This window comes from Archocentrus centrarchus, chromosome 15, assembly GCF_007364275.1.
Source record: "Archocentrus centrarchus isolate MPI-CPG fArcCen1 chromosome 15, fArcCen1, whole genome shotgun sequence".
Classification (NCBI taxonomy): Eukaryota; Metazoa; Chordata; class Actinopteri; order Cichliformes; family Cichlidae; genus Archocentrus; species Archocentrus centrarchus.
This window is the reverse complement of record NC_044360.1, coordinates 10,538,216-10,552,466: the sequence shown is the minus strand read 5'-3', so window position 1 is coordinate 10,552,466 and position 14,251 is coordinate 10,538,216. Positions and strand designations below refer to the sequence as shown.

At 41.8% G+C, this 14,251-nt stretch overlaps 2 protein-coding genes across 3 annotated transcripts in view; one reads left to right on the top strand and one right to left on the bottom strand.

The window, feature by feature from the left end:
* Positions 1–7,685, top strand: part of cep170aa (centrosomal protein 170Aa) — a 39,747-nt gene extending 32,062 nt beyond the window's left edge. Inside the window, exons 15-24 of one of the 2 annotated variants that reach the window (XM_030747751.1) lie at positions 104–1,684; positions 1,915–1,965; positions 3,333–3,591; positions 3,752–3,911; positions 4,381–4,548; positions 4,660–4,748; positions 4,869–4,962; positions 5,059–5,110; positions 5,475–5,805; positions 5,984–7,685. In XM_030747751.1, coding sequence (XP_030603611.1) covers positions 104–1,684; positions 1,915–1,965; positions 3,333–3,591; positions 3,752–3,911; positions 4,381–4,548; positions 4,660–4,748; positions 4,869–4,962; positions 5,059–5,110; positions 5,475–5,805; positions 5,984–6,008 — 2,810 coding nt within the window. In that variant the 3' untranslated portion in view covers positions 6,009–7,685. Of the gene's footprint in view, positions 1–103; positions 1,685–1,914; positions 1,966–3,332; positions 3,592–3,730; positions 3,963–4,380; positions 4,549–4,659; positions 4,749–4,868; positions 4,963–5,058; positions 5,111–5,474 lie in introns of both variants that reach the window. The other variant, XM_030747750.1, reaches the window with a different exon arrangement.
* Positions 7,686–10,416: 2,731 nt separating this feature from the next.
* hint1 (histidine triad nucleotide binding protein 1) lies at positions 10,417–14,247 on the bottom strand. The gene is made up of 3 exons (XM_030748217.1): positions 14,040–14,247; positions 10,855–10,959; positions 10,417–10,706 (listed from the first exon to the last, which is right to left on the bottom strand). The coding sequence occupies exons 1-3, from the start codon at positions 14,148–14,150 to the stop codon at positions 10,542–10,544; spliced, it is 381 nt and encodes a 126-aa protein (XP_030604077.1). The 5' UTR covers positions 14,151–14,247; the 3' UTR covers positions 10,417–10,541.
* Positions 14,248–14,251: the final 4 nt, after the last annotated feature.

Here is a 14,251-nt window from a genome sequence, read left to right as displayed (position 1 = left end):
CTTTAAAAACGTTGAAATGCTAATGAATACAAGTATGAAGTATTACTGGAAACTTTTGTTATTTTTATTTAGTGTTAAAATAGAATCTGTTTTTCTTTTCTAGGCGCTGGTACCTTTGAGTCTGGTGCATCCCTCAGCAGAGGTGACTCCTCCTCCAGCCTGACTGACCGTAAACGCAGGACCCTCCCCCAGCTCCCTGTGGATGACCCCCGGGCTAAATCCACTACCCGGGCTCTGAGATCTGAGATTGGGGAAAAGCAGGATACTGAACCCCAGGAGAAAGAGAATAAGGGAGACGGAGAGTCCCCAACTCCTATGGAGGACGGTGAGATGACTAGTAAAAGGAAACAAAGCTCCACTTCCTCTCCATCTAAGGCTTCTCTCCGGACCACTGGAACTTCTGAGAGGAGAAAGAAATCAGAGGAGAGGAAAGGAGGAGGAGGTGGAGCAGGAGAAGGAGAAGGAGGTGAGAATTCTGGGAAGCCTCTAGTCCGCCAGGGCAGCTTCACAATTGAGAAGCCCAGTGCCAATGTCCCTGCAGAGCTCATCCCACGTATTAACAGAGGCTGTAATGGGCGCGAACGCAGTGACTCTGTTGGCAGCATGGATACTGCTACTCTACTAAAGGACACTGAAGCTGTCATGGCTTTCCTAGAGGCCAAACTAAGAGATGAAAACAAACTAGATCAGAAAAGTAGTAAAACTGGCATTACTGCTCAGGGTTCAAGTTCAGGTCTCCTCCCTCGGACTGACTCCATCTCTCCTGAGTCAGATGTCGACACAGCCAGCACAGCTAGTCATGTGGCCGAAGATAAGAAAGCAGCAGCCGGTTGTGTACAAAAACGACGTTCCCTTAGCAGCATGCATCGGGAAAAGAGCAATATGAGCACAGCCTCCAAGACCAGCATTACAAGTGCCAGTGCTCGTGAACGGTTGGAGAGGAAGACTAAAAGTAGGACAGTCGAAGCAACGACCCGGACTGATGCACGTCGCTCTGTTCAGCCATCGTCTGCCTCCTCCAGAGCACGGCAGCCCTCTGCAGATCTCACTGATGATGACCAGACTTCATCCTTCCCCATCTCTGACATCCTCTCCTCAGACCAGGAGACCTACTCTGGACCTTTGGGGCACTCAGCACATGGACGCGGCTCAGATGATGTCTTGCAGTCCAAACTTGATAAGTCTGCTAAAACTTCCACCAGCGGTTCTTCCAAAACCAGCCGGACGCTCCATGCAGCCACAGCCTCTTCTTTGAGCAAGCAGGCCTCACTGCCTCAGCCACGGCCCACAAGAGCCTCCCTTCTCCGACGTGCTCGACTGGGAGATACATCTGACACGGATCTAGCTGATGCAGACAGGGTTTCCGTGGCTTCTGAGGTCTCCACCACCAGCTCCACCTCTAAACCGCCATCCGGCCGGAAGGGGTTGTCACGGCTCGATTTGCTGGCTCAGCCACGAAGAAACCGTCTGGGCTCCATTTCAGCCCGCAGTGACTCTGAGTGTACAGTGACCCGAAGCTCCATCTCTTCACCCCGGCTGTCAGCTGAGACTGCTCTGCGTCTGGGCTTGCGCTCATCAACACCCACGGAGAACAAGCTGACGCCCAGGATGAGAGCCAACAGCGTGTCCAAACTGAATGAGGCCAAAACTAAGACCACTACAGCTGGATACTGCTCACCCACAGGTGAGCACATCTATTGCAACTCTGTTATCTGATTCTTTCAGATTTTTCAGTAACAAAAAATAAGGGAAAAAGTAAAAATTTCTATTAAAGCTATTAATTTTATTTTTGACCTTATTATCAGTCTCTTTGTCGAGTCAGGTCTACACCATTGCATACCTCATATGTCTTGTGTGCCTCTAAACAGTTCCACTGTGTTGTGATGAATTTGTGCATTGGTTTTCATCATCCAGAGAGCACTCAACCCGAACCTGCGGGTGGTGACACTGAGGAAGAGCTGATGGGTACTGTACCAGGACCATAGAGCCTAACTAGACTGTGTGTGTGTGTGTGTGTGTTTGTGTGTGTCTAGTGTATATATGTATGTGTCAGACCTGGGTCACTGAAGTAGAAGCTGAAACTAAGTTCATCAAACCAAAGGATGTGAATTGTGTTACTGCAGCAACTCCAGAGTTTGATTATTTAAAAAAATGTTGTTGCATATAGTTGCATTTAGAATTGAATAGAAAGTGTAATTTGGAGCAGTTTGTTTAGAAGATATAAAAATAAAAGGCTTAGTACATCACAAATACATGCCAAGGCAAATTATAATGACCCAGCTCTAGCATATGTTGCATTGTTAACATTGTCTCCTACCTTAAGTCTGCTGAGCAATGCTGTGATGAGGACCCAAATGCTCTACCCCTACTCTTATGCTCGACTTTTTGTACTGCGTTAAATCTGCGGTTTAGCATTATACCCCATGCTACAGCCTTTCCAGAAATGTAACTACATGTGACAGTGAGGGGTCTGTTTTGTAGTAATATGTAGTGTATATTAATTATTTATAAACACAAGTTTAACTGTGTTTATCAGCTCAGTATGACTCCTGATGGCAGATCAAGACATATCAGCACAAGCATAAATGCTAACAACGATGACACCCATTACAGCAGGGATTCAACGCCGTATTAAAAATTAAGCTTTACTTCTACCCAAACAGTTTATAGCTGATCTCAAACTCTGTGATCATATGGTCTTGGCTCCACCTTGTGGAGACTTTTCATCTAGACCCTTCCACTCTGAGAAGACCGAGCACTATGTGTCGTCTCATCATGGCACAGTTACATTAATGCAGCTGGTGTGTGTGAACATTTTGAAACAGCTTAACATACACTACCATGGCTCTAACAAGATTTATGTAACTTGTTGGATGCTTTTGTTGGCTGCATGGGAGCAAGAGCTTTTAGATAAACTTAACTAGTGTTTGTTTGTTTTTTCTTTGTTTTTAAATATGGTTTTATTGCTTCTGGAGTCCATAAAACAACTAAACAAAGTTACAATAATTATATTATTCATCATAAAATATTTTGCACCACTAATCCTTCTTATTCTCCTATTGTTTTTTTTATTAAAGCTCAGCAAGGCAGTTCAGTTCAGTAATGAAGCTTATCTTAACTGTGTTTTAAAAATATATCTGTATTTGTCAACAAACAAGAAGCATCCCTTCTCCTTTAGATTTGTGAGATCAGAGCAGGATTGGCTGCTGGCTGCCTCAGAAATAGTGTCTCATTTTCACAAGCTCATTTATTCATTTTATGAATAACAGACTGTAAATGAATAAATAAAATATTTTTGACTAAAAGATTATATTTATACGTTTCTATCACAGTGTCCAGTAGCAGCAGGTGGAGACGTCTACCACCAGAGTACGGTTCCACCTCAGAGGAAGAGTTTGGCTCCAATCGGAATTCTCCGAAACGGCCTCACATGAGGCCTCATCACATTGTCCCACACCGCAATTCCAGACTTGGCACCACCATGACCACAGGTGGGGTGACAGGACCTGGTGGAGTGGGTATCAAACACCGCATGAAAGAGCAAGAGGAGTACATCAGGGACTGGACAGCACACAGCGAGGAGATAGCCAGGTACTGATCACACTGAACTGGGGAAAACTCTGCTTTAATGATTAATATTTATATATATGCAGTTCTGTGTATGCAAGTTTCATGTGTTCATGTGGATGTTTATCCCGAGTCCTAAAGAACCCCGTCTGATGGTTAACAGGTTATTCCCCTGTGTGCGCAGGATCAGCCAGGACCTGGCTAAGGACTTGGCCATCTTGGCTCGTGAAATCCACGATGTTGCCGGCGAGATTGACTCAGTCAGCTCATCCGGCACAGCACCCAGCACCACAGTCAGCACCGCTGCCACCACTCCAGGATCGGCCATTGACACTCGGGAAGAGGTAGGCCCTGCACGTCCCACGCAGCCGGATATACAGGACAGCATGAAAAAGGTGCCCGTTTTTCTTCTTCTTATTGCCTTACTGCGTGTGTCTCTATTGCACTCTTCCATTCTCCTGTTTTGCTTTGATTAAAAAATGCCTCTCTGCTGCTTCTTAATTTCATCTGCTGTGTGAGGTACTCATTTATCACAGTGCCATCCAATCCACTTTCATTTGTTTATTCTTAGTTTGCCCAAAAGAGGATTTTTACTTATTTTTGTACTGTAAAACTAAATCCTGACTTCCTTTGGCTAAACAATTAAAAAAAAAACCTTCAGAGCTGCTTAGCTTTCACTGACAGTGTTTTTCATTTCCCACAAATTCTCACATATTAACTTTGTTAAACTAAAATGGGATAACACTGAAGAGAAATTCTAAATTTTGATTTCTCGCTTCTCGTCCTTCTTCATCTCTCCTGGTCTTTGTCCAGTTGGTGGATCGGGTGTTTGATGAGAGCCTCAACTTCAGGAAGATCCCACCTGTGATTTCAACCACTAAGCCACCAGAGATAAACGGTAAACCAGTGGAGCTCCGGCCCCGCGCTCCTGACAGCTTGGAGCCTCGAGCTTTAAGGAGACGCACCTGGAACAGAGAGGAGGTGAGAGCCAAACAGAGAATGTATGACACCATATTTCTATAAATATGGAGGCTTCTGTAAGAGCTTCTGCAATTAGCTTAACAGACTTTTTCTTCTTCTGTATGTACGCAGGCGGTGTTAGACAGCCTGCTGCTCCATTCAGTTTCCCAGCTGTCAACCAAGATCAGACACTCGGTTGACAAAACAGCAGGAAAAATTAGGTGATTATACTTGTTGATATAGCCCTCCATTAGCATTTAACAACATATCTACTGTGCATCTGTTCCTAACCCATTGTCTCTGAATACAAATGTAACATGTTGTGTGATGTATTTTTCCAGGATTTTGTTTAAGGATAAGGACAGGAACTGGGATGAAATTGAGAGTAAACTAAGATCAGATAGTGACGTACCACTCCTTAAAACCTCCAACAAGGTAAAGAAATCCATCTGCATGAATAATATTGAGTGACAAAAAAAATTTTTTTGTATTAAGTGAATCTGGAGTTTTATTTTCCCCTTCTATTGACAGGAAATTTCTGCCATTCTGCTTGAACTGAAGAGAGTTGAGAAGCAGCTTCAAGGTAAATTACTGATGTGCATTTGCCTTGACTTGTAGACATTTTCCTGCATCTATATTCTGTTCATTTGCATTTAAATGTTGAGGAGTGGCTTAATACCTAAGAAGGGAAAGCAACAAAAATAGAGTGTGGCTGAGTAATTTCTTTCAAATGCTGAAAATTCATCATTCTGCAAAATGTGGCTGACATGATACATAGGACGTTGAGGTGTTAGAAATAGATTGTGAGCTGATTCTCAGTGTTTATCCTTCACCCTGTGGTCTTTAACACAAAACAAGATCAAAAACTACATTTTCCAACAGAAAATATACACTGGCTTTTACATGAAACCTTCCGTACACTGACCCTCTCTCTATTTATGTCACAGTAATCAATGTGATGGTAGACCCAGATGGGACTCTGGATGCCTTGGCCAGCCTTGGCCTGACCAGCCCTACAACCCCTACTAAGCCCCAAACTGCAAAAGCAACTCCCTCCTCTGCCACCAGCCCTGGGTCGGTGCCCCCAGCCAAAGAATTGCTGCCGGAGATCCTTCCAGGGTCTGGAAGTTCAGCAGCAGCTTCCACCAGGGTTCAGACTACTTCTGCCAGCACAGAGGAGAACGCGCGCGACACCAGCATGGGACTGGGCAAAACAGCAGTCGGAGGTCTTCCCTTCAGCCGCATGCGGCCGAGCGGAGAGGAGGCCATTGCGCAGAAGTGAAATTTGGCTTATGTGAATGAAGAAATACATTGGAGTGCAGGTGGCTGGTGATTGGTGGCAAGTGTAGAAACATTTAAACTGTTTTATTTGGGGTTTTTTTGTTTATTTTTGACAGAACAATGGCCATTCTGCTGACTGTACCACTCTAAGATTATAGCATAATATAAACCAGAAATTAAGTGCTTCATCTGGCCTTTAGATGCCCTTCTTTAACCCTCAGCTGATGCATCATGAGATACCCATGAACAGTATTTGACCCATGAATGATTTAAAAAGACTGACATTTCAACTTTAAACTGTTTATGCTGACTGGCTGACCTGACAGGGGCCCGGTTGGCTGCTCTCTCAGTGGACAGATTTCTGTGGTTGTACCGTCTCCTCCAGTCTTCTTGCCTTCTCCATGTGTCTGGACCCTTTCTACACTAAGGACATGCCTTAAAACACACCTTCCATAGTAGCAGCGTGACCCCCCTTGTCCCTTCTACTTTAAAGACTTTTAACACTTTCAGACAGACTGCATTGTAATGCAACACTTACAAAATATGTGCTACTTACACTATAATGAAATACAACACACTGCAATAATTTATTAGCTCCATTTCAGTGCAAAGAATATTTCAGCAGCCTTAAATAACCACCCTGACAAAATACAGTCATAAATAGACACACTTTATGCCGGGAACTGCCAAATTTGCAGATGTTTTATATATTTCCGAATTGTAACCGTCCATTGAGCTGTCTTTCAAACTGATTTGCAGTGCCTCCCCATTTCTCAGTTCACCTATTTCTTGTTGGCCTGTTATGTTCCACTCTGTCTTCCCTTCCCCCTTTTCTCTCCTTGTAGCTGGAAACACGTCGTTTGTCAGCGTAGTAGCATGTACCGGAGAGGGCCGAGAGCTTTCTCCCCTGCATGCTCGCGCCTGTGTTGATCTTACTAATACTGAATGGTGGTTTTACTCAGTAGTAACAGCCTATGGGAAACCAATGATAATCACTTACCAAAGCGAGCGTGTTTTTAAATGGTAGGAATTTGTTACGCAAAAGATGATTCTGCAGTTCATCCATCTCTCTGAATGTCAAAACCCATTCTCTGTTAGCAAATTAAGGATTCAAGTAGATTATTTATTATAATCAAACATTCTTTTAATCATTGCAAACAGATCTTTCTGGCCTCTGGGAGAATCTGTACCCTTAGCTTTTTCTACTCAAACATTTTTATGATTTCCAATCGGCTCTTCTCTGCTTTTAAGTCACAGATTGACTTCTTTGTCAAGTAGCAACAAAGAAAGTCGCTGTTTAAACCACTGTTTTATATTTAGATACTTTTTAATGATTTGACTTGTTCGTTTTCTTTGTACACATAAAACCTGAACATGGAAAAAAAAAAAAAGCTGCTGGGTTAGTTTTAATTAATGTGCTGTCGAAAGAATATGGACACCTCACAAATATCGAGTCAGTGAATTGAACACATTAGAAAATAAGCTCCCCCTCTATGAATATTTAATGAATTTTGCTTGTGTATATACAGAAGGTGCATTGTTCTGTTTCTGCTAAGGGAGCTTGGTGTAGCGCATTGATACTGTGGAATATCTGACAGTATAATTAACCTCTTTCTCATTGACTTGGCTGCTTTTGTAGTTACTTTATGGGGACTAACCATTTTCTGAATCTCTCTCCAGCTTATAGTATGTGTACTAGAGTAAAACGACTTAAAGGCAAGTTTATTAGTGCTTAGATACTCATGGATTAGTGAATTTAGGTACCACAGTACATGCCTATTTCCTTCTCTCTTTACCGTACTGTACAATGTTTTTCAATGCCTCAAAGTGCCCATTTTGAAGATGGAAGGGCATTGATTAAAAGAAGATAAAAGATGTAGTTGTCTAAAGAAGATTTCTCTGGTTTTGCACATCAGATTGTGGTGTTTTTTCATGCAGAAGTAGTGAAAGGCTGCGTCAGATGAGCGATATCACTTAACCTGATATCAGACGTGATTGCCTTGCCTCTCTGGAACTATTCTGCCTGTACAAAAAAAAAAAAGAAGCCTCTAATTGTGTTTTTTGTTTTGTTTTTATTTTTTCCCCCTTTTTATAAAAAAAAAAAAATAGAAATTTGACTGTGAATGCTAGGTACAGGCTTATTTTTTAAAACTCTACATGTGTCATCTGATCTGTGTTCTTTGTGTTTTTTCTTGTTATTTTTGTAAAGGAAAATCCACCATTTTATTTATTTTTTGTTTGTTTGTTTTAATATGTTGAGGATGTTTCATGCATTTTATATTTGTTCAACTATCTGCATTGGTTCTTACTGTTAATAAAAAAAAGAGCCATACACTTGTCTCGCCATTTCCATTTGACCAAGCAGTAAAAAAAATACCTGCACAACAATCCTGTCAGTGAGGCTACATACACTAACCAGAACTGCTTTAATTCTTTGTGGAATAGATTCAACAAGGTGCTGGAAACGTTCCTCAGGAATTTTGGTCCATATTGACATGATCGCATCACATCAGTTACTGCACATTTGTTGGCTGCACATCCACAGCACTGACATCTACTGTATTGACATCTGGTGACCGTGGAGGCCACTTGAGTGCAGTGAACTCGATGTCATTTTCAAGAAACCAGTTTGAGATGATTTGAGTTTTGTGTCGTGGTGTGTTATCCTGCTGGAAGCAGCCATTAGAAGACGGGTATGGACATGAACAGCAACAATACTCTGGTAGACTGTGGCATTTAAAAGATGCTCATTTGTTACTTAAGAGGCTCAAAATATGCCAAGAAAACATCCCCCTACACTATTACACCACCCCCAGCAGCCCAAACCATCAATACAAGACAGGCTTTCATGTTGTGCACTCTCAAATTCTGACCCTACCATCTGAAATGGAGAGTCTTCAGTCCAGTCTTCTGTTGTTAGATTTTGCTGAGCTTGTGAGAATTGTAGCCTCGGTTTCCTGCTCTTAGCTAACAGGAGTGACACCTGGTGTGTTCTGCTGCTGTGCCCCATTTGCTTCTATGTTCAGCGTATGCATTCAGAGATGCACTTCTGCATACATGGTTGTAAAAAGTGGCTATTTGAGTTACTGTCAACTTCCTATCAGCTGGAAGCAGTCTGGCCGCTGTCCTCTGACCTTAACGAGGTATTTTCACCCAGAGAACTGCAGCCCACTGGATTTTTTTTTTTTTACTTTTTTGGACTGTTCTCTGTAAACCCCAGAGATGGTTGTGTGGGAAAATCAAAGTAAATCGGCAGTTTCAGAAATACTCAGACCGGCCCATGTGGCACCAAATGCCATGTTCAAGGCCACTAACATCACATTTCTTCCCCAGTCTGATGCTCAGTTTGAACCTCAGAAAGTCATCTCAACCATGTTGACATGCCTAAATGCATTTAGTTTCTGCCATGTGATTGGCTGATTAGATATATGCACTCAGGCAGTTGCACAAATGTATTTAAAAAAGTGGCTTTGAGTGTGTATACACAAGTGTGAAGTTTGTTTTTAACATAAACCAGATTCTTCTGTAGAATTGTTTTTTGACATGAAAAAAAAACAGGTGAGGTATGGTGACCCTTGTCCCCCTGTCCCACATTTAGACTGGGTTTAGCCTTTTTTAAACACTGGCTTTTATGAAGAAAATGGGTCACGATCATCACACTGTTGGCTATGCTACGCCCAAGTAGGAAAGTTGTGAGTCACTCCAAAATCAAAGTCTATGCAGCTTTTTGTGGACAGCGATGAAAACAACCACAAAGAAAAGGAAATGCAGCTCCATGATGTGCCAGTTGACACAACAAAAAATAACAGTTAAAATCAAGTTATTATTTAGAGGACTAAACATTAGCTTCCTTTATCCACTCTGGATTTACATTTGTAACTCAAAGACAAATAAAATATATTTGTCCTCCATACGCCCCTCAGCTATAATAACCTGTCCCAATTTGTCACACACACAAACTAAATGAATGTTTGTTCCACATTTACTTTTTGGGGATTCCAGTCAACCTGCACAGAAGTACTATGAGCACCACAAGGAGCCTATCGCTATTCCTGCACACTCTTTAGGCCATTAATATCTCAACTGAAAATGCAAATGACAAAAAAAGCACCTGCAGATTGAATAAACATCAATGTGACATATCTAAGTATATTCAAACTACAGTTAATCTAGGTTCTTGCTTGGTACCTGGCATCTAATGCTATGCAAGTAATAATGTAGTAATGTACAATCAGTTCAAAGGAATTATTAAAAGCCCAAAATTACCATGACATTCATACCCACAATGAGTGTCTGTAAACTTCTGTCCACAACTTTTTATGACTACCTGTATGGGATGCATTTAGCGGACATCTGTAAAGCGTAGTCACAAAAATGACCTGTTCCCATATGATTAAAAAAAAGCTTACAACAGCAACTTCTGCTAGTCTCAAAGGACAACTAACAGTAAAAAGACCCTTGAATACATGTTTAGCTTCAGTAATTTGATGTCTCCTCACAGGAAAAACTGGCCACTTATGTCTTTCAGACAAAAGAGACTACTGGTAATCTTAAGAACATATTTGTCTGTTTATTAAAAAAAAAAGAATAAAGACAGAGGAGCGTGAGTGGTGCTGTGATGTGCCTTTTATTTCCACAGATATATTTTTGCTCCACCAGATTTAACAGTACTGGTTATCAGACAACAGATGTGAACACGTATGGGATTGGTGGTGTGCACTGGAACCCGGAGGTTAGCCAGGGGGCCATGCCATGCTGCGCCCACCGAGGATGTGGATGTGTACATGGTACACCGACTGGCCTCCGTCCGGTCCATCATTGATGACGATCCTGTAGCCTTTAGACAGGCCGGCGTCTTTAGCACACTTCCTTGCAACAATCAGCATGTGGCCCAACAACTAAGAGACACACAGACAATGAGGTGAAAATAACCCCTGCATTAGAGTAGCAAAAAAGCAAATACCTCCCTCTAGTGGTCACTAATAGAAAGAAGTAAGGCAAATCACTATATAATTTTACACCAGGAGTCATAAAAATTATGCTTACCGCAGCATCAGCATCCTCAGCTTGAGACAGCTGAACAATTGGCTTTTTTGGGACAACCAGGATGTGAGTGGGAGCCTGAGGTGAGATATCGTTGAAGGCTACACACTGAGACCCAGAGGAAGAAATTAAAGAACAAAGAATTAGACTGTGCAGAGAAATTTCTATAATATTGCCTTCAAATGTACTTTTTTTTTTAAATGCATACCTCATATCAAATTTTTAATAAAATAGGCAAAAATAAAAATGTTGTCAACTTTAGAATAAAAATAAAACCTGAAATAATGTGAACTTAAAAACAAAAAAAAAGTATTTAGTTTTAGTCAATTTTTCAGCACAATAAAAAAAAAAAAAAACAGGAAGGTACTGGTGCTGAAACCAGGATTTCAACATGCACTTCACAAAGTGCTGTGTTTGCATTGTAATACCCATTCTGAGCTCTCCAATTTGCCCCTGACATACACCCCCCATCTTATATAAATCAGTCTGGAAAACAAACCTTAAAACTAACAATGAAACTAATTTAAGAAATGTATTTAAAAGCACTCTTAAACAAGAACAGTTAAGTTCAAACAAGCATGCTCTCAACTGCAAATAACTGAAAGTTAATTGCAAACAAAAAAAAAATTCATTAAAAACAAACAAACAAAAAAAACCATTATTGCCGGCAACAAGTCTGACTTGTTTCCAGTGGGTGCTGGACTCCTCCAGGGCTGCCCTTTGTCACCCATTCTGTTAATAATTTAAAAAAATTTTTTAGGTGTAGCCAAGTGGCAGAAAGCTTCCACCTCAGAATCTCATCTCAGCTTTTTCTGGATGATGTAGTCCGGCAAGTATGAAGCAGCAGGTATGGCAATCATGGGATGCGGATGCTGTACCGATCCAATGTGGTAAAGAGAGAGCTTAATCTAAAGTAAAGCTGTTGATTTATCAGTCAATCTACATCCCTACCCTCACCTATGGTCGTGAGCTTTGGGTAGTGACCGAAAGAACGAGAGTGTGGCAACAAGTGGCGGAAAATGGTTCCTCTGAAGGGTGGCTGGCCTCTCCCTTAGAGATAGGGTGAAGAGGGCAGTCATTCGGGAGGGGCTCAGAGTAGAGCCACTACTCCTCCACATCGAAAGGAGCCAGTTAAGGTGGTTCAGATTAGGATGCCTCCTGGTGAGGTGTTCTGGGCCCCAGGGCAGACCCAGGACACGCTGGTGAGATTGTCTCTCTCGACTGGCCTGGGAATGCCTCAAAGCTCCTATATATAAGCTGGAGGAAGTGTCTGGGGAGAGAGAGGTCTAGGTTTCTCTGGTGCTGATATAGTTTTATAAGAGTACACAGTGGATTCACGTTTATTATTATATTTAGAAAAATATCACCGTTTTTATGTAGGACGTATCAATTATTTTGTTGTATTTATCTGCTGAAAAGAAGAATTTATTCGACTACATTTCCCTGTTAGGAAACACTGTGTTTTATATAAATAGTCCATTAATCTGCTCTGTCAGAGCTTTCTGACTACTTTTTACTTTTACTCCCTACATTTTTACTCAATCGTAAGGGCGTATCCTCCATCCCCGGGGCTTATCGCATACAAAGAGATTAAAGAGGCAAACCCATATAATTTATGTATCATTTATACCGGGGTTACAGTGGGCCAGACCGAGGGCAGAGGTCTGTAAGTTGTGCTCGCGGTACTTCAGCACCTTAGCTAGCGAACATAAAGGGAGTAACGTGTGGCACGCAATTTTAAATGCAAAGTTTCTAAATGCTTAATAAATATCAGCAAACACACAAAGTGTTTGCAGTTTGTCACACAGTGTGTCTGCTAGCTAAAAGAAGAGCTGCTGTATTTCCAGGGAGAGAAAAAAGAGCGAAGTTCACTCAGATGGAGAAAGAGGACAGGAGAGGAAGAAGAGAGGTTAGATTTGCAAAACAAACAGAGGTATGCTAACTTTGTGTCATTCAAAGATTGTATGAAAACAGGTCAGCCTGCTGTACTGTATTTACAGTAGCTGTACTGTATTTACAGTAGCTGTACTGTATTTACAGTAAAGCTCCGTGTTGGACTGGTGCACAGAGGCTGTTCATGGTCAGAGTTACAGGTCAGTGTAGCAGAAATGTTTGAATCAAAGCTGCTGATGCTTAGATTCCTTCACTGAATTCAACATTTATACAGCCTGCTACTTTTACTTTCTTACTTTGTGTACATTTCAGAGCCTGTACTTTTTTACTTTGACTTAAGTAAAGAAATTGAACCAGTACTTTAACTTTTACCAGTAATTTTTAACAGAAGTACTTGTACTTCTACTATGTCCAAGTTATCTCAGCCTGGCCTCTCTGACTTTATTTCCAAACTGCTCAACCTAAGTTGTCCCTCTGATGCACTCATTTCTGTCCATCCTGGTCACTCCCAATGAAAGTCTTAACCTTTTCAACTCTGTCTCCTGTCTTTTTTGTCAGTGCCACCCTCTCCAAACCATACATCACAGCAGCTCTCACTACCATCTTGTAAACCTCCCCTTTCACTCTTGCTATCTTTCTTTCACAAATCACCCCTGAGACACATCATAAGAAAATTAAATAAATAAAAGTAAACTGTAAATTCACTCTCTGACAGAGTCTGGCAGGAAGTGATTATGAACTTTTAATTAATAAAAGTTCGCAAGGTTATTCTAAAATTTAGGAAAAAAATAGTTTTGGATTTTCTTGCTATTTGTTTCAGATTCGCCACTGCAGTAATGTCTGCTGGAAATCACTGGGTGTTCCATTAAAGACATGACTGGGCACAACCTACAGCGGCTGCGTATGAAACGAGTCCTCAAAGAGCACTGGAGTGAACCCTGTCACTTCTTGGTGGGAAGCCAGCTGTCAGTAACTTCAGACGCCAAGTAGCAGCAGATGTGACAAGCGCAACATGCAGAACAAAACCATAAGCGTGTACAGGAGGCAGCCAAAATACCGTACAGATTCTTCCAATTTACTGTGTGATTTCTGTAAGCTCTGCTCCAGCACTGGATATATTTATATTCTAAAAAATAACTTCCACAATGCAAAAATCACCCAAAAAATTTAAAAATAAAATAAACGTTTCTGCACAGCTGAGTTAGCATTAGCTTAACCTGCAGGGACCTGCGGAGCCACGATGAGAAACAGCGAGACTTTAAACGTCCTCATACATCAAAACGGTAAATGCATACCTGATCATCCTCAAAGATTAAGGTAGTAGGAATCTCTTTGCGTATAATTTTTCCAAATATCGTGTCCCCGCCGGGCTTGGCGGTCTGCGCTTTCGCTGTTTCATCAGCCATGTTGACGCAGATGAGCCACGACTCTTCCGCGCAGCTTCCAGCCTCAGTCAGAGGAAGCCCGCCGCAGTTCAACCGGTGGCGCAGCAGGGGGCGCACTTCCC

Bases quoted from the DNA above. Each gene is read 5' to 3' on its own strand.
- hint1 (XM_030748217.1), bottom strand. From the start codon at position 14,150: ATGGCTGATGAAACAGCGAAAGCGCAGACCGCCAAGCCCGGCGGGGAC. The intron at 10,960-14,039 runs GTATGCATTTAC...TCTGGGTCTCAG, and splicing joins TAATCTTTGAGGATGATCAG to TGTGTAGCCTTCAACGATAT. The intron at 10,707-10,854 runs GTAAGCATAATT...TGTGTCTCTTAG, and splicing joins CTGAGGATGCTGATGCTGCG to TTGTTGGGCCACATGCTGAT.